The following is a 23741-nucleotide window of genomic DNA, read 5'->3' on the forward strand; positions in this document are numbered from 1 at the left end:
GGTTGGCAACCAGTAAGTAGTGGGGTGCCGCAGGGATCAGTGCTGGGACCCCAATTATTTACAATCTATATTAACGACTTGGAAAAAGGGACTGAGTGTAACATAGCCAAGTTTGCTGATGATACAAAGATGGGAAGAAAAGCAATCTGTGAGGAGGGCACAATAAAAATCTGCAAAAAGACAGACAGGCTAAGTGAGAGGGCAAAAATTTGACAGATGGAGTATAATGTTGGAAAGTGTGAGATCATGCACTTTGGCAGAAAAAAATCAAAGAGCAAGTTATTATTTAAATGGAGAAAGATTGCAAAGTGCTGTAGTACAGCGGGACCTGGGGGTACTTGTGCATGAAACACAAATGGATAGTATGCAGGTACAGCAAGTGATCAGGAAGGCCAATGGAATCTTGGCCTTTATTGCAAAGGGGATGGAGTATAAAAGCAGGGAAGTCTTGCTACAGCTATACAAGGTTTTGGTGAGGCCACACCTGGAATACTGCGTGCTGTTTTGGCTTCCATATTTAAGAAAGGATATACTTGCTTTGGAGGCAGTTCAGAGAAGGTTCATTAGGTTGATTCCGGGGATGAGGGGGTTGCCTTTTGAGGAACAGTTGAGTAGTTTGGGTCTCTACTCATTGGAGTTCAGAAGAATGAGAGGTGATCTTATTGAAATGTGTAAGATTATGAGGGAGCTTGACAAGGCAGATGCAGAGAGGATGTTTCCACTGATGGGGGAAGACAAGAACTATAGGGCATGATCTTAGAATAAGGGGCCGCCCATTTAAAACAGAGATGAGGAGAAATTTCTTCTGAGGGTTGTAAATCTGTGGAATTCGCTACCTCAGAGAGCTGTGGAAGCTGGGACATTGAATAAATTTAAGACAGAAATGGACAATTTCTTAAATGATATGGGGTTATGGAGCTGAATCGATGATCAGATCAGCCATGATCTTACTGAATGGCGGATCAGGTTCAAAGTGCCGTATGGCCTACTCCAGTTCCTATTTGTTCCGTTCTTATAACCGGTTCCAATGCCCCAGGAATCTAAAGCCCTTCCTCCTGCACCATCTCTCCAGCCACGCATTCATCTGCTCTATCCTCCCATTTTTGTACTCACTCGCGCGGGAGTAATTCGGAGAATAGAAACATAGAAATTTACAGCACAGAAGGAGACCATTTCAGCCCATCGTATCCGCATCGGCCGACAAAGAGCCGTATTGCCCTTGGTCAGCAATCCTAAAGGTTACATGTAAACCTATGAACAATGACGGAAAGGCAAAGAGCACCTAGGCCAACCAGTCCGCCTCACACCACTGCAACACCCCTTATACTGAAAACATCTACACTTCACCCCAACCCGAGCCATGTGATCTCCTGGGAGAGGCAAAAACCAGATAAAAACTCAGGCTAATTTTCGGAGAAAAAATCTGGGAAAATTCCTCTCTGACCCATCCAGGTGATCGAAACTAGTTCAGGAGATCACCCTGGCCGTATTCTATTCCCTGCAGTACTTACCATTATATCTGCATCGTCCAACAAAAGGTCAGTCTGTCTGATCCCAATTACCAGCTCTCGATCCGTAACCCTGCAGGTTACTGCACTTCAAGTGCCCATCCAACCATCTCTTAAAAGTGGTGAGGGTTTCTGCATCCATCACTCTTCTAGGCAGCGAGTTCCAGATCCCCACAACCCTATGCGTAAAGAAGCCCCCCCCCTCCTCAAATCTCCTTTAAATCTTCCACCAACAACCTTAAAACAATGCCCCTCATAATAGATCCCATCGACCAGTGGAAATAGACCCTTACTATCCACTATGTCCCCCCTCAATATTTTGTACACCTAATGAAGTCTCCTCTCAACCTCCTCCGTTCCAATGAGAACAAACCCAGCCTATCCAATCTGTCCTCATAACTAAGATTCTCCATTCCAGGCAGCATCCTCGTAAAGCTCCTCTGCTCCCTCTCTAGTGCAATTACATCCTTCCCATAATATGGTGGGCAGAACTGTACGCAGTACTCCAGATGTGGCCTAACCAAAGTATTATACAATTTAAGCATAACCTCCCTTTTATATTCTATGCCTCGGCCAATAAAGGCAAAGATTCCGTATGCCGCCTTAACCACCTTATCCACCTGGCCTGCTACTTTCATGGATCTGTGGACAAGCACTCCAAGGTTCCTTTGTTCATCTACACTATTAAATGGCCTACCGTTTAATGTGTATGCCCGTTCCTTATTAGCCCTCCCAAAGTGCATCACCTCACACTTCACTGAATTAAATTCCATTTGTCACTGTCTGCCCACCTGACCAGTAGATTGATATCCTCCTGCAGCCCATGACTTTCCTCTTAATTATCAACCACACAGCCAATTTTATTGTTGTCTGCAAACTTCTTAATCATACTCCCTATATTCAAATCTAGATAATTGATATATACCACAAAAAGTAAGAGACCTAGTACTGAACTCTGTGGAACCCCACTGGAAACATCCTTCCAGTCACAAAAACATCCATCAATCATTACCCTTTGCTTCCTACCTCCAAGCCAATTTTGGATACAACTTGACACTTTGCCCTGTATCCCATGGGCTTTAACCTTCATGATCAGTCTACCATGTGGGACCTTATCAAAAGCCTTGCTAAAGTCCATATATACTACGTCGTATGCACTACCCTCATCAACTTTCTTGGTTACCTCCTCAAAAAAATTCAATCAGTTTAGTCAAACACGATCTTCCCTTAACAAATCCGTGCTGACTGTCCCTAATTAATAATTGCCTTTCCAAATGCAGATTTATCCTATCTTTCAGGATTTTTTCCAATAATTTTCCCACCACTGAGGTTAGGCTGACAGGCCTGTAATTACTCGGCCTATTCCTTTTTCCCCTCCGAGGTCCTTTTTTTATAAAAATCTCTTTTCTAACTCCCTAAAATCTGCCTATAGGACCTCATCCCTCTTTGTACCTATGTCGTTGGTACCAATATGGACCATGACCTCTGGCTGTTCACCCCTCAGAATGTTCTGCAGCCGCTCAGTGACATCCTTAACTCAGGCACCAGGGAGACAACACAACATCCTGGAGTCACGTATGCGGCCGCAGAAATGCCTGTTGGTTCCCCTAACTATCGAATCCCCTACCACTATTGCTCTCCCACTCTTCTTTACCCCCCCCCCCCTCGCCCCCTCAGTACAGCTGAGCCACCTGTGGTGCTGTGGATTTGGCTCTGGCTTTACTCCCCAGAGGAATCATCACCCTCACTGGTACTCAACAGAATATTGGTTGGAGAGTGAGATGCACTTAGGGAACACCTGCATGACCTGCCTATCTGATGGAATAAAAGCCCACAGTCAATAACAGTCCGCAAGTCTCGTGTTTGCCCGGGGTAACTGGCCGCCATCTTGGACAGAGAGGGATCAGGGTGCCTGCGTGGCCATCTTGCTCGTGGCTTTCTCCCCGACAGGCTTGGGTTACAGCACCTCCATGGCCATCTTGGTACAGGAGCAGCGAGTGAGTGGGGCTTCAACGTCCCAGTGACCAGGAGAGAAAATCATTGCCTCATTGATTTTATTCTCACTTTGCACACAGCGGGTGAAGAACTGAACCCAACTAGAGCAGAGGGAGGGAGAAAACTGAGGATGGAGGAAATAAATGTTGGAGATGGTGTGATGGGTTTGGATTTCAGCACAGGGAGGAGGGAGAGTGTGTGGGATGGGGATTTACAGCTTTGGGGGAACAAGAGAGGAAAGAATGTTCCATAGCAATTAGAATTGTCTGTCCTCAATTTCTATCCTACACTTCCAGTGCTGACTTTTGTAAACCCATTTTACAGGATATTAGATGAGCATTTGCAGATGGGAAACTCGAACCAAACATGATGTCAAGATCTGACAGAGTCACGCCATTCATCAGGACTTGAATATTATTGGCCTTTCAAAGTAGGAGAAATGTTTGTTTGTTCTGTCTGTGGGAAAAGATTTCAAACATCAGTGTGACTGGAAAAGCACCGAGACACACAAACCCGAGTGAGTGTGTTCCAGTGCACTGACTCTGGAAAGAGCTTGAACCAGTTACACAGCCTGAAAAACCATTCACAGCAGGGAGAAACCGTACACATGTTCAGTGTGTGGACGAGGCTTTAACTGATCGTTTAACCTGGAGAGACACAAGGACACCCGCACCACAGAGAAACTGTGGGAATGTGGGGACTGCGGGAAGCGATTCAGATCCCCCTCCCGGCTGGAAACTCATCGGCGCATTCACACTGGGTAGAGGTCGTTCACCTGCCCCATGTGTGGGAAGGGATTCACTCGTTCATCCAACCTGCTGATACACCAGCAAATTCACAGTGGGGAGAGGCCGTTGATCTGCTCCGTGTGTGGGAAGAGATTCACTCGTTCATCCCACCTTACTTCACACCAGCAAGTTCACACCAATAAGAGGCCATTTAAATGTTCTGATTGTGAAAAGGGCTTTAAAAGCAGAAATGATCTGATGAAACACCAACGAGTACACACCGGGGAGAGGCCATTCACCTGCTCTGAGAGTGGGAAGGGATTCACTCAGTTGTCCAACCTGCTGAGACACCAGCGAGTTCACAAGTGACTGCAGGGGTTGGATTCTGCTGTTATTTTTGCCATTAATCACATCCAGGACTGAACCATGTTCACTCGGACCATTGGGGTTTGTTGCTGCTGATGTAATTAATCCTTATAACTGGGCTGGAGTTTAATTTTCTGGATATCACAGAATCATAGAATGGTTACAGCACAGAAGGAGGCCTTTCGGCCCATGCCGGCTCTCTGCAAGGGCACTTCAGCTAGTCCCCCGCCCTTACCCCGTAGCCCAGCTTCAGGGACTTATCCAATTCCCTTTTTGAAAGCGATGATTGCGTCTAACTCCACCACCCTTGCAATCAGTGCTTTCCAGATCCTAACCACTCGCTGCACAAATTTTTTTCTCATGTCGCCTTTGGTTCTTTTGTCAATTATCTTGAAGCTGTGTCCTCTGGTTCTCGACCCTTCCGCCAATCGGAACAGTTTCTCTCTACTCGGTCCAGACCCCTCATAATTTTGAACACCTCGATCAAATCCCCTCTCAACCTTCTGTTCTAAGAAGAACAACCCCAGCTTCACCAGTCTATCCATGTAACTGAAGTCCCTCATCCCTGGAATCATTCTTGTCAATCTTTTCTGCACCCTCTGTCAAACAACTGTTAAATAAATCAGCTTTGTTTCCTACATACAGTGAGTCGATTCCTTGATTTCTCCAAGAGGAGACTAATTGATGTCCTGTTACCGACTGTTCCATTTTTGAACCTTTTCTCCTTTGTTAAAGGAAGACTTGTATTTATAAAGTGCCTTTCACCACCTCAGGAATTCCCAAAGCCCTTTACAACCAATGAAGTAACTTTTAAATGCAGTTGCTGCTGTAGTGTCGGAGATGCAGCAACAAATTTGCACACAGCAGGCTCCCACACACAGCAATGTGATAATGACCAGATAATCTGTTTTAATGATGTTGGTCGAGCGATAAATGTTAGCCAGGACACCAGGGAAAATTCCCACTTACTTGGAAATAATGTCATGAGATATTTTACGCCCACTTGAGGGGTCAGATGGGGTTGAATGTCTCATGTGAAAGACGGCACCTCTGACAGTGCAGCGCTCCCCCTCTACTGTATTGGAATGTCGGCCTAAATTTTATGCTCCAGGCTCTGGAGGTGGACTTGAACCGACTGACTCAGAGACTAGTGTGCTACGCCTGAGCCACGACTAACAGCTCATTGCTCTGGAATATTTCAGTTCTCTTACCATCGGTTACTCTCCTGGACAAGTCCGAGCTTCCCATACCTTCCACAGTACCTCTCCCAGCCTTAGGATCCCAGGAAGGTATTGGTAACATACCTGTGTACCTGCCCTGGGAGTGTTTGATGGGACAGTGTAGGGAGATCTTTATTTTGTATTTAACCTGTGCTGTTCCTGCCCTGGGTGTGTTCAATGGGACAGTGTAGAGGGAAGCTTTCTCTGTATCGAACCCCTGCTGTACCTACACTGGGGTTTTTTTGAGACAGAGTAGAGGCATCTTTATTCTGTATTTAACCAGTGCAGTGTCTGCCCTGGGAGAGTGTAGAGGGGGCTTTACTCCATATCTAACCCGTGCTGTAGCGTCCCTGGGAATGTTTGATGGGACAGTGCAGAGGGAGCTTTACTCTGTATATAAATCATGCTGTACTAGCCCTGGGAGTGTTTGATGGGACAGTGTAGAGGGAGTTTTATTCTGTATCTAACCTGTTCAGTCCCTGCCCTGCGAGTGTTTACATAAGAACTCGGAGCAGGAGTAGGCCATTCGGCCCCTCGAGCCTGCTCTGCCATTCAATGAGATCATGGCTGATCTACCTTAACTCCACGTTCTTGCACTATCTCCATATCCATTGATTCGCTTAATATCCAAAAATCTAGCGATCTCTGCCTTGAATGTACTCAACAACTAAGCATCCACAGCCTTCGGTGTAGAGAATACCAGAGATTCACCAGTGAAAAAGTTTCTCCTCTTCTCTGTCCTAAATGGCTGACCCCTCATTCTGAGACTATGACCCTTTGGGTTCAAGACTACCCAGCAAGAGGAAAGATCCTCCCCCTGTATCTACCCTGTCAAGCACTGTAAGAATTTTTTTATGTTTCAATGAAATCACACCTCATTCTTCTAAACTCTTGAGAATATATGCCTTGTCTACTCAATCCCTCCGCATAGGACAATCCCCCCCATCCCAGGAATCAGTCTGGTGAACCTGGCCGTGAATATGGGTTGAGGAATTCACATGGAGGCTTCATTTAAGGTTTCATTACCCCTGAACAAAGTTTCCATCAGGGCCTCGATGCAATCATCCACGATAAGCTCATGGGTGGGAAGGGCCTTGTTTGCAAGCCAACAGACATTCTGGAGGGAGATGTGGAAGGGTTCGGTGATGGCTGCCCCACTATCTACGTCCACAGGGTCAGCGCTGGGGGTGGGGGGTGAAGGGGGAGTTGGACGGGGAGGAGATTGGCAAGATTAGCCCCCAGTGGCCCACTGGGTGGGAAGGTCGGCAAGAGAGTAGGATGGGACTGTTGGTCTTGCTGCTCCTGAGGAGGCAGCGATGAGTGTCTCGATGGGCCCTTTGGAGGATGCTGAGAGGGGCACCAAGGGAAGCTGCAGGCTTGTTTAGGAGGGAGTCAAGCCTGGGACAGCGGCAGGAGAGTAGGAAGGTCAAAGAGTAATGAAGGATTGGGTAGGGATTTGGGAGGGCAGAGTATCCAAAAGAGAGGACATGAAAGGAGGTGCGACAATAGGAGAGCGCGGTCAGGCAGGGATAGAGAGAAAAGGAAAAGGGGAAAAAGTTGAAAAGTATTGAATGACTCTGCCCGAGCAGCAGCCAAAGTGCACACATGAATGGACACGGGAAAAGCTCAGGTTACATCGGCCTTGTTACATGTGATAATTAATGGGATACATATTTGCTGGCAGCAGGTTGGAGACAATAGTGGGGAGACCAGGGTCAAAGTCCGAGGTCCCATGGAGGGACAAAGCTGGTGTAAGTAGGATGGGGCCGGCAGGGAGCATTGCCAGACCGCTGTCCAAATTCAGAGACAGGTGTAGCAGGCGAGTGAAGTCCAGAGTTTGAGGAGGGAGGTTGTTACTGTAGGAACGAGAGTCGGTGGCGGGAAAGGAAGCTGATGGCGAAATAGACGCAAGTTGCAGGTCACTGTAGATCAAAGTGGTGGAGAAAAAGTAAAACCACAAGCCAGCGAGCAGCAAAGCTGGAAACCAGTAGAACGAGTCACCGGACAGCGAGTGAAACAGCTTAGTTATAGGCCAACAGCGCTGAAAAACCACTGGAACCAGTTCAGCAGACACACAGCCGCAGTATCAATTTTAAAACTTTTTTTTTTAGCAGCAAAGAGAGAGAGAGACGAAGCAGATAAATCTTACAATGTAGACCAGTTGTGGCCACGGCAGGGGGTGGTAAGAAAGGACTTAATTGATCAAGATAAGGTTCGCACATAGTAAGGAAGACTCCACTTGGTAATAACTCTTGGAAGCAAGAGACAAGTTGAGATAACAGCAGAATGTCTCTGTGTCTTGTAGAAACAAGCAGGCAATTAGTAGCAACACACATGGTTAACTGAGGGACAAAAAAGGTATAAAGATAGACAAGTTCGGACAGTCCAGAGCAAGAATCCGGGAACAACACTCAACAGAAGCACAGACCAGGGAGCGACCCTTGAAGGAACAGTGTCAGGACCGGATTGATCACCCGGGATGTATTGGATAACAGTGTATTTTGAGTGGCAAGGAACACCTTTTGTAATGCTTTGTCTGCAGAGTTGAGTTAAGCAGAGTGTTGTACTTTTCAAGTATTAAACAAACATTAACGATACTGTCATTTGTCTAGTGTGTAATTTGATATTTAACTCAGGCACTACTAGTCACATGACTAGCGAAATTGCCATTTGCGCAACAGTGGAGAGCACTGGTTCATACAATCACAGGACAGAGAGTGGAGAGCATCAGTTCATACAATCACAGGACAGAGAGTGGAGAGCACCAGTTCATACAATCACAGGACAGAGAGTGGAGAGCATCAGTTGATACAAATCACAGATCAGAAAGTGGAGAGCACCAGTTCATACAATCACAGGACAGAGAGTGGAGAGCATCAGTTGATACAAATCACAGATCAGAAAGTGGAGAGCACCAGTTCATACAATCACAGGACAGAGAGTGGAGAGCATCAGTTCATACAATCACAGGACAGAAGTTGGATCATTGGTCTTTGAAATGATTACTTCTCATTGTGCCTTTTGATCTACCCAAGAATTGATTTAATGATTTACTGAGACAGCTAGAGACTGATTTAACTTTTCAATTACTCAAGTTCTGATTTTAAGTTTACTTATAATTAATCTATATATGAATCAATTTTGTTTCAATATAATTGATCTTGATTATACTGAGAGTACTATCATAGAATCCCTATTCTAGTATTCCCTATTCACTGTGTAAACTGAGTTTTTCCTGTGTCTATTTGCTGCCGCTTCAGACCCGAGCCATTCCCTTCTATTTCCACTTCCTTCTCCCGCTTTTTCTTTTCTCTCTATCCCTCCCTGACCAATCTCTTCTGTCGTCATGTCGCCTTTCATCTTTCCTCTCTAGGAAAATCTGCCCTCCCAAATCCCTCCCCTAACCCTTCATTACTCTCCGACCTCCCTACTCTCCTGCCACCGTCCCAGGCTCGACTCCCTTTGAGACAAGCCTGCAGCTTCCCTCTGTGCCTCTCTTGGCATCCGCCGAAGGGCCCAACGTGGCTCTCGTCACTGTCTCCTCACGAGCAGCAACCCCAACTGTCCCATCCTCCTCTCACCGACCTTGCCACCCAGCTTGGGGAGGGGGGGGGGGAGCTAACCTTGCCAATCTCCTCCCCGTCCAACTCACCCCTCCAATCCCTGACCCTGTGGATGCTAGCAGTGGATCAGCCATCACCGATTCTCTCTGCAGCTCCTTGCAGAATGTCCGTTCACTTGCGGACAAGGCCCTTGTCATCCATGAGCTTATCGTGGATGATTGCATCGACATCATGGCCCTGACTGAAACTTGGCTGAGGGATGATGACACATTATCTTTAAATGAAGCCGCCCCTCCCTTCGGTGGTGTGGCTCTCATCATCAAATCCCACCTTGGTCTGTCCCCCTACTCCTCCGGCATTTTCTCCTCCTTTGAACATCTCACCTTATTCCACCCCTCTCACCTCATTTAAATTTCTCGTTCTCTATCGCCCTCCCAAGTAAGATTAAAATATTATCGCGGATATATCCTCACTGCTCTCCTCCCTCAGCACCAAGTGACTTCTCATCCTCGGTGATTTCAACCTCCATCTCAATTCAAGTGAACTCCTCAACCCATACTCACGGCCTCCCCCTTGACCTTGCCATTTCTCGTGGCCTCGATATTCCTACCGTGTCAATTACAGATAAGGCCATCTCTGACCATTTCCTTGTATCGCTCTCCACCCACATCCCCCGTCCCCCACCCAAATCTACTTCCTTCTGCATCCTCCCCGGGAAAATACTTTCTTCAAACTCTCTTACAACTGCACTTATCAACTCCAACTGTCCAACTTTTGGCCCTCCTTTCACCATGACATTTCTGTAGCCACCGATCTGCTCACCCACACCCTCACTACCACCTTTGATGCCCTAGTCCCTGTTATTACTCTCTCTCTCACCCTGGCCATTCCCCCCGGTACAGCTCTTACCTTTGCTCCAAGTCCAAAGAGCGCAGACTTGAACAGATGTGGCAGACAAGTTGTTTAGCCATTCATCACGAGATCTGGCTCGACCACATAAAGCATTTTCAGGTCCTACTCTTGTCTGTAAAAACTGCTCACTGTTCCAGGATCATTCTGGAATGCAAAGCTAACCCCCAGCTACTATTCTCTACTGCTAACCGTCTCCTTAAACCCTTCTCCCCTGTCTCCACCACACTCACCTCCAACAAACTCATGGACTTCTTTGTCTCAAAGATTGAGACCATCCGATCATCTGCCTCTTCCAGTTCCCTTCCTTCCCCTCGCCCATGGGGGCAATGTTCCTCTGAGGTGCCCCCTTGCCCTAATTCTAAACTCGCATCTTTCTCTAGTTTCTCTCTGATCTCTCCACGCTCATCTTGTCCGTGAGACCCACTTCCTGCTCCCTTGACCCTATTCCCACTAAACTGATGACCACACAACTTCCTTTTCTAGCTCCCATGTTAGTTGACATTGTTAACGGTTCTCTCTCCTCAGGTACTGTCCCCTTCATGGTCTACAGAGCAGTAGTGAAAGCCGCCTTCCTATATGCTTCAGAGAATGGACCATGTACAGCAGGCACCTCAAAGCACTGGAGAAGGACCAATGCTGCCTCCGTAAGATCCTGCAAATCCATTGGCAGGAAAGGTGCACCAACGTCAGTGTTCTCGCTCAAGCCAACATCCCCAGCATTGAGGCATTGACCACACTCAATCAGCTCTAATGGATGGGCCACATTGTCCACATGCCCGATACTAGACTCCAAAACAAGTGCTCTACTCGGAGTTCCAACACGGCATGTGAGCCCCAGGTGGGCAGAGGAAACACTGCAAGGACACCCTCTGTGGAAGAAAGAATCTATGAATCTATGGCTTATGGTAAAGGGAAGGGTTAAATTCTGTTTTTGCTATATTTGAAGAAATAATAGGACTAGAACAACACCCACACTTTTTAGCCTTGAAACTTAGAAATGTAATTAAATGACTATCCGGTATTAAAAGGGAGTCTCCTGATATTCTGCTTATCAGACTGTGAACAGGGAGAAACTATGCCAGGACAGATAGAGTGTGTGCCTCCCGAGACGACCTTTGTACTCACGGAACTAATGAATAAGATTCCTTTTCTATTTCTGTATAAAGATAGGGACAATTTGCTTGTACAGGAGAGTTTTCTGCCTTGCTACGGTCCAAGCAGGCTCTCCGAGATATCTCGCTTTTTAAAAATAAAATTCTCTCGAAGCACGACTCTGAAAGCCTCCGCCTGAGTTAATTTAACTTAGAAATTTCCTCAAAACCTCCTTGAAAAAGTGCAACATCCCCATTGACAACTGGGAATCCCTGGCCCAAGACTACTCAAAGTGGAGGAGAAACAACTGAAAAGGCGCCAAACACCTCGAGTCTCTTCGCCGGGAGCAAGCGGAGATCAAATGCCAACAGCAGAAGGAGCGCGCGGCAACCCAAGCACTCCACCCACCCGTCCCTTCAACCACTATCTGCCCCACCTGTGACAGAGACTGTAGGTCCCGCATTCGACTTCATTCACCTGAGAACTCATATTAATGTGGAAGCAAGTCATCCTCGACTCTGAGGGACTGCCTAAAAAGAACTGTCCCCCTCTCCTTCAAATCTGCTGTCATCACCCCTCTCCTCAAAAAAAAATAGCTCTTGACTCCACTGTGTTTGTTAGCTTCCACCCCATCTCCAACTCCCTTTCCTCTCCAAAGTCCTTGAATGTGTTGCCTCCTCCCAAATTCATGCCCACCTTTCCCAGAATTCCATGTATGAATCCCTTCAATCTGGTTTCCGCCCTTGCCACAGTACTGAAACTTCTCTCATCAAAGTCACAAATTACATTCTTTGTAAATGTGACGAAGGTAAACTAACTCTCCTCATCCCCCTCAACCTGTCTGCAATCTTTGACACAGTTAACCACTCCATCCTTCTTCAACGCCTCTCCACCATCATCCAGCTGGGTGGACTGCACTCGCTTAGTTCCATTCCTAGCTATCTAATCATAACCAGAAAATCTCCTGCAATGGCTTCTCTTCCCGCCCCCGCATCATTACCTCTGGTGTCCCCCAAAGATCTATCCTTGGTCCCCTCCGATCTCTCATCTATATGCTGCCTCTTGGCGATGTCATCCGAAACATAGAAAATAAGTGCAGGAGTAGGCCATTCAGTCCTTCGAGCCTGCACCTCCATTCAATAAGATCATGGCTGATCATTCCCTCATACCCCTTTCCTGCTTTCTCTCCATACCCCTTGATCCCCTTAGCCGTAAGGGCCATATCTAACTCCCTCTTGATATATCCAATGAACTGGCATCAACAACTCTCTGCGGCAGGGAATTCCACAGGTTAACAATCCTCTGAGTGAAGAAGTTTCTCCTCATCTCGATCCTAAATGGCTTACCCCTTATCCTTAGACTGTGACCCCTGGTTCTGGACTTCCCCAACATTGGAACATTCTTCCTGCATCTAACCTGTCCAGTCCCGTCAGAATTTTATATGTTTCTATGAGATCCCCTCTCATCCTTCTAAACTCCAGTGAATACAGGTCGAGTCAATCCAGTCTCTCCTCATATGTCAGTTCTGCCATTCCGGGAATCAGTCTGGTGAACCTTCGCTGCACTCCCTCAATAGAAAGAACGTCCTTCCTCAGATTAGGAGACCAAAACTGAAAACACGGAGTCAGGTTCCACATGTATGCTGATGACACCTAGCTCTACCTCTTCATCATTTCTCTCGACCCCTCCATGGTCTCTAAATTGTCAGACTGCTTGGCTGACATCCAGTACTGGATGAGCATAAATGTTCTGCAATTAAATATTGGGAAGACTGAATCCATTGTCTTTGGTCCACGCCACGAACTGCGTTCCCCAGCCACTGACTCCATCCCTTTCCCTAGCATCTACCTGAGGCTAAACCAGACAGTTCACAACCTAGGCATCATATTTGACCCTGAAATGAGCATATGGCCACATCCGCGGCATAACTAAATCCCATCTATTTCCACCTCCGTAACATTGCCCGCATCTGCCCTGCCTCAGCTCACCTCCTGCCGAAACTCTCATCCATGCCTTTGTTACCTCTACTTACCTTGACTACTCCAACGCACTTCTGAATGGCCTCCCACATTCTACCCTACGTAAACTTGAGGTAATCCACAACTCGACTGCCCGTGTCCTAACTCGCTCCAAGTCCCGATCACTGATCATCCATGTGCTCGCTGACCTACATTGGCTCCCGGTTAAGCAACGCCTCGATTTCAAAATTCACATCCTTGTTTACAAATCCCTCCATGGCCTCGCCCCTCCCAATCGCTTATCTCTTTCAGCCTCACAACGCCACGTGATATCTGTGTTCCTCAAACTCTGCCCTCTTGAGCATTCCTGATCAGAACTGTTCCACCATCGGTGTCCGGGCCTTCAGCTGCCTGGGCCCGAAGCTCTGGAACTCCCTCCCTAAACCTCTCTGCCTCTGGACATTTCTTTCCTCCTTTAAAGACTTTGCTTAAAATCTACCTCTTTGACCAAGCTTTTGGTCATCTGCTGTAATTTGTTCTTATGTGCCTCGGTGTCAAATTTATTTGCTTTGTCTTGTAACACTGCAAGCACCTTGGGACATTTTACTATGTTAAAAGTGCTATAAAAATAAAGTTGTTGATGTTGTTGATAGCAATGGGAGCTCGTACAACCGGAGCTCCCATTATTATCAATGAGAATACTAGATGTTCATTGGTGGTCCAGGTCCACGTTATCCCAGGATATGAATATATACCTGGAAGACCATGTTCCTGTACATTGCACTGCGAAAATAGGACTCCGATCACAATCCTATGTTCCTCCGAGTCCACCAGTTAATTTTGATTAAAAAATTCCGGTCGGAGGCATTCGCCCGAAAGAAGCCTCCGACCGCAATTTCCTCCCCAAAGTATTTGTTTAATTTCTCTGCCATTTCCTTATTCCATATTATAATTTCTCCTGTCTCAGCCTGTAGGGGACCCACATTTACTTTTGCTAATCTTTTCCTTTTTAACAATACTATAGAAGCTTTTACAATCTGTTTTTATGTCTCTCGTTAGTTTACTCTCATTCTATTTTCCCATTTCAGTTTCTTGGTCCTCCTTTGCTGAATTCTAAAATGCTCCCAATCCCCAGACTTACTGCTCTTTTTGGCAACATTATAAGCCTCTTCCTTTGATCTACAACTATCTTTAACTTCTCTTGTTAGTCACAGTTGGACCACCTTTCCTGTGGGGTTTGTGTGCCTTAAAGGAATGTATGTTTGCTGTAAATTATGTATTAATTCTTTAATGCGAGGCATTGCTTATCTACTTTCATACTTTTTAATGTAGTTTCCCAATCTATCTTAGGTAACTCACCCCTCATAGCTAAAAAGTTTGCTTTGTTTAAATTTAAGACCCTAGTTTTGGATTTAATGAAATCACTTTCAAACTTAATGTAACATTCTATCATATTATGGTCATTCTTCCGTTACCAGCACATCCCATGTACAAATAAACAAGACTCACTGTTAAAAGTTGTTGCTGTTAATAATCACAAATCACTTTTTACAAATCACTCCATGGCCTCGCCCCTCCCGATCTCTGGAATCTGTTGCAGCCCACAAGATGTCTGCACTCCTCAAATTCTGCCCTTTTGACCATCCCTGATTATAATCGCTCCACCATCGGTGTCCGGCCCTTCAGCTGCCTGGGCCCCGAGCTCTGGAGCTCCCTCCCTAAGCCTCTCCGCCTCTTTCCTACTTTCAGACCCTCCTTAAAACCTACCTCTTTGACCCAGCTTTTGGTCATCTGCCGTAATTTCTTCATTTGTAGCTCGATGTCAAATGTATGTGTTGTGTCCTGTAACACTGCTGTGAAGCGGCTTGGGACGTTTTACTACGTTAAAGGCGCTCTATAAAGAAAAGTTATTATTAATAGTGCAGGAGTGAGGGATTCAGTGAGCTGGGAGTCCGGCGCAGGCACACTGCGAGTGGTACCGCCCCTCAGCACCGACGCGACCAGGAACGTCGAGGGCGATATGGGCGGGGCTGTTACGTCACCCGCTCGGCGTGCGTTGAGGCGGTTTAACGGTTTTCAAATCAGGAGCCACGTGACCCCCGAGCTGCCCAGCGCGCCTTCAACACAGTGGGCGGGGCTCTGTGGCGCTGCCGACTCCTATTGGTGGGCGTGGCTGACAATCTGCTGCGTTCAGCCAATAGACGGTCCGGACTCTCTAAGGGTCATTAATTTATGCAGCGAAGGCGCTCCGTGGCGGCACTGCCCATGCTTGGTGCCGCCCTCTCCACCCCCAGTCCCCGGATGCCGCGCAGTTTGCTATAACCAGCAGTTGGACAATGTGGGGAACCGGGGGCCGCAGGGAACCGGACTGATGGTGGGTGGCTGGGGCCGGGGCAGAGCGCTCGGCCGGCGGGCAGGGAGGGTGCGGTGAGTCTGTGAGGGAAAACACCGGACTGAACACACAGCCCCGGAGCTCAGGGTTTGGGGACATGCGGGAGATAGACTGAAACTTCCAGTGAGCTCAGACAGTGTGTAACCCGGGGGCCCAGTGAGCTCAGACAGTGTGTAACCCGGGGGCCCAGTGAGCTCAGACAGTGTATAACCCGGGGGCCCAGTGAGCTCAGACAGTGTGTAACCCGGGGGCCCAGTGAGATCAGACAGTGTGTAACCCGGGGGCCCGGTGAGATCAGACAGTGTATAACCCGGGGGCCCAGTGAGATCAGACAGTGTGTAACCCGGGGGCCCGGTGAGATCAGACAGTGTGTAACCCGGGGGCCCGGTGAGATCAGACAGTGTGTAACCCGGGGGCCCGGTGAGATCAGACAGTGTGTAACCCGGGGGCCCGGTGAGATCAGACAGTGTGTAACCCGGGATCCCGGTGAGATCAGACAGTGTCTAACCCGGGGGCCCGGAGAGATCAGACAGTGTGTAACGCGGGGAGGATGGGCCCAGTGAGATTAGTCAGTGTGTAACCCGGGGAGAATTCTGGTGATTTTCTGTAAGTCCAGACGGGCGGGACAGGAATCTGAAGAATAGGATAAAATCAAACAGAAATACTGGACATATACTTTTCTGAAACATTGGAAAAACACTTTACACTACATTCCACTTCACAACATTAATATTCTTCTAATTTTCTGCCCTGCCAGAATTAGATCTCCCGGTGAATGGCGGAGTGATTGAGAAAGTTCCACAGCTGGAAGGAAACAGGGATTGTGGACTGAGGAACAACAGCAGGTGAACCAGCACAGGATTGTGAGAGCACCAACCAGTGAGCCCCTTCCGATTGAAAGCGCTTCAATAGATCGACTGGGGAGGAAGGTAAGAGAAAGTGCCATTTACTCAGATACACACCGGTCCTGTAGACAGTACACACAGGTTACAAGGTAAGGCAGGAAATGAGACTGGGAGAGTCTGACCACCGAGCACAATTATCCAGCATGAGGCCGTGCAATGGGATGTGAAGTGAGATCACTTTCTGTCTCTAAACACACAGTCACAGTGAATCTTGTGTGTGTTTTAGAGTAAAGGGCTTTGATCTAAGAGGTGACTCCAGTTTGAGGCAGAGCCCAGCAGATGGACCCGTCTCTGTACATTCGGTGGGGCTGAACTCACACCGACACCATCAGATCTCAATGTTCAAATATTTCCCATCTGGTGAGAAAGCCATTGGAAAGATTGAACTGGAAGCATCATAGTCAATTCATTGATCACGATGCACAGACCAATCTGAAAGACCAGCACGGCCTATCACTGACAGAATCAGTTATTCATTCATGAACATTTGGAATTAACAGAAAATATATTGATAAGTACTACTATTGAAGCATTGATCACTCGAGGTATGTAGTATTCTAATAAAGTGAAACACAGATGAGGAGAGTTGCAATTTATTGATTGGCGTCGTACTTGACTCCGAGATGAGTTTCCGAACCCATATTCTCTCAATCACCAAGTACGTTTACTTCCAGCTCCATAACATCGCCGGTCTCTGCCCCTTCCTCAGCTCATCTGCTCAAACCCTCATCCATGCCTCTGTTACCACGACTTTGGACTATTCCATTGCTCTCCTGATCGGCCTCACACCTCGCACTCTCCGCAAACTTAAGCTTATCAAAAACACTCCTGACCGTATCCTTACTCAAGAACACAAGAAGTAGCAGCAGGTGTTGGCCATACGGCCCCTCCCGTCTGCTCCGCCATTCAGTAAGATCTCTATTCGATAGAGAATTTCAAAGATGCACAACTCTTAAGTGAAGAAATATCTCATCTCAGTCTTCAATGGCCGATCTCTTATCCTAATGCTAGGACCCCTAGTTTTAGACTATCCAGCCCGTGACAATTCTATGTTTCAATGATATCACCTTCCATTCTTCTAAACTCCAGAGAATATAGGCCTATTCTACTCAATCTGTCCTCAGCCCTCTCATCCCAACTTGTACCAATTTCCGTTCACCCATCACCCCTGTGCTCACTGAACTACATTGGCTCCTGCTCCATCGATTTCAAAATGCTCTTCCTTGTTTTGAAATCCATCAAGGACCTTGCCCCTCCCTATTGCTGTAACCTCCTCCAGCCCTACAACCCTCAGAGATCTTTGCATTCCTCCAATTCTAGCCTCTTGAGCAGTCCAATTTTCATCGATCCAATATTGGTGGCAATACCTTCAGCTGCTGAGGCCATAAGCTCTGGAATTCCCTCATTAAACCTCTGCACCTTCAAAATGCTCCTTAATACCTACCCTTTTGAACAAGCTTTTAATCCTGTGTTAATATTTCCTTACGTGACTGGGTGTCAAATTCTGTTTGCTAACGGTCCTGTGAAGTGCCTTGGGACATTTTACGATGTTTAAGGCAATGTTAATTCCTGGATTCTTTTACTTCAATCTGGTTCAGTAAAATTACTGAGTCGAATACCTCTTGTGCTTTGAACAAAGCAATCTTTATTACCGGCCAGTAAGACCTATCAGACAGAAGATATACTCTCTGGATAGAGCGTACACACTCCCTACGGATAGGTGAAGTTACATCGTAAAGCGTTAACAGTTATACAGTTTTGAAATCAGATAACAAAATACAAATGGATTGACAGTCTAACTCAGTCACTCATTAGTCAATCTATATGAGATGTTCTTCTTGAAAGCTTAAGTATTGCCTCCAAATGTTTCAATCTAATGGTGTGACTATTTATTTACTGAGACCTTGCAATTCTGCAGATGTATTTCATGTTACAATTATATATTATTGGCAGGATTAGTGACTTGAAACCTTGAGACAGACTGTTAGCTAAGCTGATGTTGCACTATTTGCAATCTGACATTCTCCCAGCTATTCTTCCATGGCTTATACATTTTCATATATCCCGTTTACTTTACTGTCCTTAATTCCATATATTCCGTTCAGATATCCACATCCCCCCTTTTATCATTCTATGATAACATTTAGGATCATTCTATGAGTATTGCATTGTTGAGTAGTTCTCTGGTTTGTTGGATCATAACCCGGGAACCCTTGACCACAAGAGGGTCTGCTAACCTTGTCATTGCTTTACAGCAGAGGTTAAGGCAACCAACAATCAAACAGCAGGTAATTATTATGATGAGAACAATTGCGCCATGTATTAGATAGGATCTCCAAGATCCACCCAGAAACCAATCAAACCTGCTAAGTTCTTTTGCTGGTGTGGATAACTTTTTCACCTCCCTCCTTATGTGATCGGCAAGGTGGGTTATGTTTTCTGAACTATCAGGAATGTAAGTGCAACATTCAGATCCTATCAGGGCACACGTTCCCCCTTTCTCAGCTAACAGGTAATCGAGGGCCATTCGGTTTTGTAATGCTACGGTCCTTATCGCTACCATTTCAGCTGTGATGCCCTCCAGAGCCTCAGCAGTGCGGTTAGCTACCTGTTCCAATATCGTTTCTTTGAATCCATCTAACAGTCTCAGTTAGGGTCAGGGGAACGGTGCGCAAAGGAATTCCCCCTTTGGAATGTATAGGGATATGTGAACACACCCAGCATCTAGTGAAGTGCCCTTTTTCCGCATAAACGTAAGACATAAACAAAAAGGTGTTTACATGGAGCTCTCGCCTTTGTCTTCCTTCCCGTGCACCAAAACTGTCATATATCAACACTATTATGCAGACAGTAGCATACAGACACAGTCTCATCTTATAAATAGTCCCATTATTTAGCTGATAAAAAGAGTTCTGTTTTCACGTTTCCCTTCAGGTCTCCGTCAGTGTATTTGGCTGTCTGACAGGTAAGAGTTCAAACTGATCCTCCTTCAACTGCCTTGTTCAGCTATAGGGAGGAGGAGATCTGGAACAGAAACAGGAATTAGACTAACCAGCAAAATTTGTTTAAATGGTGATGAGCTTGCAGTGGTGCAGGTGAACCCAGGCACTTTTCCCCTCAACCTTGGCTGCAGTGGGGGTAGTGAGTGACACCTAAAAAGGCCCCTCCCATTGTGGCTCTAATCCCTTCCGAATCCATACTTCCCTGGTGCCATGAGGGACAATTCGGGTAAAACTGGGAGGTCGAGGTGAGCATCTTGAACCTGGTTGTGAACTAGTCGCAGAGCCTGAGTCAGAGAAAGAACATAGGTGGTCATCAGTCTAGCTGAGATCTCATATCTAGGAACAATTTCCCTCATTAACACCTTAACAACAGTCTGAGTCTTATCGTCCAGGTTAGGGTAGGCTTCAATCCATCTGCTAAACACATCTACTATTACTAACACATATCTGTAACACTGAACTTTTTGCAACTCAATGTAGTCCAACTGAAATATCTCAAAGGGACCTTCGGGTAGGGGCGTTTTACCCCAATCACAGGGGACTCCCTTCCCTGGAATATGTTGCTGGCCAACCAGGCAACGACTACTGATGTTCTGGGTGAGCGCCTGGAGTTTAGGGTGCCACCAAGTAGCCAAAAGCGTATCACTTGTTGCCCTTGCTCCACAATGAGTAGCAAAATGCAGACATTCTATAACCCATGAAGCCAACTCGTCAGACATGCAAGTCTGTTCCGCGGGAGTGGTCCAGAGTTTAGAAACATTGTCATAAGTACATGCATAATATTTCCACAACAGTTTATCTTTTTCAGGAGCGTCCCCCTGTGCTTTTATAACATCTTGGATGGTTGGCATTGGTTTTTCCGAGGCTAACTTATCCTTCGCAGGATTTTTAGTCTGACTCATAATTTTGGGCACTACCATCTGTTGGTCATGAGAGGCCTGTTTGGCCTCTTGGTACAATGGCAATGCGTTTGGGGAACATGAGGGCTTGCAACAAATCAGATACTAGCTGTTTGAGATATCTCATTCCCCTGTGAGGTTAGGAATCCCCTATTTTTCCATAATTGTCCGAAATCATGCGCCACCCCAAAGGCATACCTAGAGTCGGTATAGATATTGACTTTGAGATCGTTGGCCAAGATACAGGCTTGGGTGAGGGCGAATAGTTCAGCTTGTTGAGCAGAATAGGCGGTTTCAAAGCAGCAGATTCCAAGACCTGATTCTCCTGGTTTACTATGGCGTATCCTGAGATTCGTGTATCTTCTGGATTAATAGAAGTACTTCCGTCAACAAACATAAACAATCATGACTGGGTTCTTCCTCATCTTGGGGTGGCTCAGTAAGAATACAGTCTGGATCTTCCATCAACTAAATCTTCCCTGACTGATGTGGCCTCTTAAATTAAAGATAAGCAATCATGACTGGGTTCTTCCTCATCTTGGGGTGGCTCAGTAAGAAAACAGGCCGGATTAATTGCAGTACAGTGCCGAAAAGTCAGTTTAGGATTGCCTGTGATTTCAGTGGGTTCTGTCGGATAGAGGGCCAGTCCACATTGCCCTGCACTGGGATCTCAATTAATGGGAGTATAACCCACTTGGGAGGGGTCCTCTGCCCACACATGAGGATCCACATAGTCAGGTATGTCCAAGCCAGTATGATGCCATAGAGTTGTTAATACTTTCTCGGGGTCCCCATTAAATTGGACTGTTCGGCCATGTTTTATTTGCACATCCCGGCTGGTAGGGTCAGCCTCATCTATGGCCTTGCGTACCATAACTCCCAAATCCTTAGCATGGTGAGGGGCTAATACTTCACGAGCAATATGCGGTGCCATTGTTAGGGGCTGTTTCCACAGATTCTTATCCACTTCCACAAAATCTGCCTCTCTTTCCAGTCCAGTCACTCTAGCCCTTAATAGAATTCCCTTCACTTCCCCTTCGTGATCCTGATAAAAGTTCTGCAGGTCCTGATTCTTTCCACTGGGATCGTATGCTAGGGTCACGTGACAGGGTGCCTGCGGCAGGTCCAGAGACCACCACTGAGGGGGTCTAGTGGTATAATACTGCCGCTTAAGGGTTTCCTGTTTTACAATAATCCCATTATCTCCACACTCCAAATGCAACTGGAATTTGCAAAGGAGGTCTCTAGCCATCAAGTTACAGTCCAGATTGGTTGTGATAACAACTCGATGTTCCACCGATTCTTCCTGGTAACCCATTTTAACCGGTTCTGACACTGGGAATGTCGAGATTTGTCCCAGGAATCCTGAAAGTTCCTGTGTTTCAGTAGAAGCAGGGAGTTTAAGCTTTGATTGTACAGAAGACATGAAGGCTCCCGTATCTATCAAAAAGGGTTGCCACTCATTCAGAATGGGTTCGTCGTCCGGGGAGGATCCCTGCACAATCAAGCTGCGTAGTCAATCGGGGGACAATTGACCAAAGGGGTTGTTCTGGGAGAAGTTAGTGTAAGATCTTCCTCTCCCCCCTTGCCCCCCTCCTCTTCCTTTTCCATGCTGACGGTAGGGGCAATTTTTATTCCAATGTCCTTCCTGCCCACAATTAAAACAGTCAATTCCTCTTACCCAGTCCCGGCCTCTTCCCATACCATGCCGGGGACAATAGGGAGGTTTATTAGCAGGGCTCGGGCCGTTTGGTTGTTTAGTATAACCGTATCCTTGCTTATCCATCCAATCCTGTATGCAACACTGCGGTTCTATTGATCCTTCCTCCCGAGATGGCTCTTCCTTTCTAGTCACGTATTCAGTCTTGACCCGGGTTGGGGGCGCACCTCCCCCCTCCCCTTTCTTTTTCTGCCAATAATATTTAACTGCCCTTTCCATCTGTCCGGATAGCGTGAGCAATCAAATAGTTGTTTGAAGATCACAGACATCTATAGAGAGGTGGTCTGCAGCTTGTTGTGCATCAGGGTTTGGCATTGGTCTGACAGGGAATTGGTGTCGGGACTTTGGGATCTTGGAAATCATTTCCAGGCCGGAGGATGTTTCAGAGCTGTCTGACTGCTTGACAGTTCTGCGTCTCGATCGGCGGGGGTGTTTGCTATGTCTTTCACAACTTGGACTGGTAGGTTGACTAGAAGATTTACGGGACTGTTTGTGATGTTGAGATATAGTTCTGCCCTTTCGAGTGTGAGATCTGGTTCTTTCGGCTGTATTGCTTGTAAACTGGGGATCCGAATCGCTATCAGAGGATGAGGAGTCAGTTTGGGTTTGTTGCTTTGGTGATATGTGGTTGTTCCTAACTCTTTTTACCGGAGTGTTAGGTGGAGGGTGTTGGGAAGAGGACTGGAGCAAGAGGCCAGGGGGTGCGGGAGGCGCCGTTGGGCGCTGAGTCAGTGGCCACTCATCAATTTCATCATCAGCCTCGGTTAACACAAAGCCAGCCATTTTAACTTGTAGTTGATCAATACCTTTCTCAGAGGTCCCAGAGGATCTCTTAGCAAGTTTCTCGTGCGCACATTCATTCTTTTTTTTTTAAAGACGTCTACAGTTTTAACATGTGTTCCCTCTGTCAATGCAAGTCCTAATTTAATAGCATTGTTTGCCAACTCGATAGAAGTGATGCATCTTTTAATTTCTGACAATAATGTCGTCAGGTTGCAATTAAATTTTTTTATCCCCTTTTCCTCGTCCCCTTCTCCAAATTAATCCCTGTGCTTTTTTTTTACCTCTACGCTTCTAGTGTCACTTAGAGGCCACTGGTCATCCCCTAATAATTTGTTCAGGGCTCCTGATAATTTTCTAAAGTCTTCAGCTCTTTCAGGGAATTCCTCACATAGCTTTTGTAGCGGACTATCCGCATCCGTGGTTTTATCTAACTGATTACCCATTTTCACACTGCCCCTCGTATTACTGTGTCGCTACGCGTTCGTGTCGTCGTGCAATTTAAACAAACTTACAAATAGACACAGACTTTACAGAACTAACACGGACTTTAACTAACTCCAAATCTAACACTTACCCGCATCACCGCACGGTCCGCGTCGCCGCACGATCTCAATACTAAACTACCACGTCGCCTCGCAGTTCACGTCGCCGCGCAATCCGCGTTGCCTCGCAGTTCACGTCGCCGCGCAATCCGCGTC

At 46.7% G+C, this 23741-nt stretch overlaps 2 protein-coding genes across 7 annotated transcripts in view; one reads left to right on the top strand and one right to left on the bottom strand.

Annotated features, from left to right (window-relative positions):
* LOC139273491 (zinc finger protein 530-like) overlaps positions 1-15316 on the bottom strand; it is a 39130-nt gene extending 23814 nt beyond the window's left edge. The window contains exon 1 of one of the 2 annotated variants that reach the window (XM_070890384.1): positions 15110-15316. In XM_070890384.1, coding sequence (XP_070746485.1) covers positions 15110-15151 — 42 coding nt within the window. In that variant the 5' untranslated portion in view covers positions 15152-15316. The remainder of the gene's footprint in view (positions 1-15109) is intronic. The other variant, XM_070890385.1, reaches the window with a different exon arrangement.
* Positions 15317-15640: 324 nt separating this feature from the next.
* LOC139273508 (zinc finger protein ZFP2-like) overlaps positions 15641-23741 on the top strand; it is a 119599-nt gene continuing 111498 nt past the window's right edge. For 2 of the 5 annotated variants that reach the window (XR_011595148.1, XR_011595155.1), the window contains exons 1-2: positions 15698-15769; positions 16492-16663. The gene's annotated coding sequence lies outside the window, so the exon portion shown is untranslated. Of the gene's footprint in view, positions 15770-16301; positions 16341-16491; positions 16664-23741 lie in introns of those variants that run through there. The other 3 variants (XR_011595150.1, XR_011595149.1, XR_011595151.1) reach the window with 3 other exon arrangements.

The sequence above is a fragment of the Pristiophorus japonicus genome, chromosome 9, assembly GCF_044704955.1.
Source record: "Pristiophorus japonicus isolate sPriJap1 chromosome 9, sPriJap1.hap1, whole genome shotgun sequence".
In the NCBI taxonomy this organism is placed as follows: domain Eukaryota; kingdom Metazoa; phylum Chordata; class Chondrichthyes; family Pristiophoridae; genus Pristiophorus; species Pristiophorus japonicus.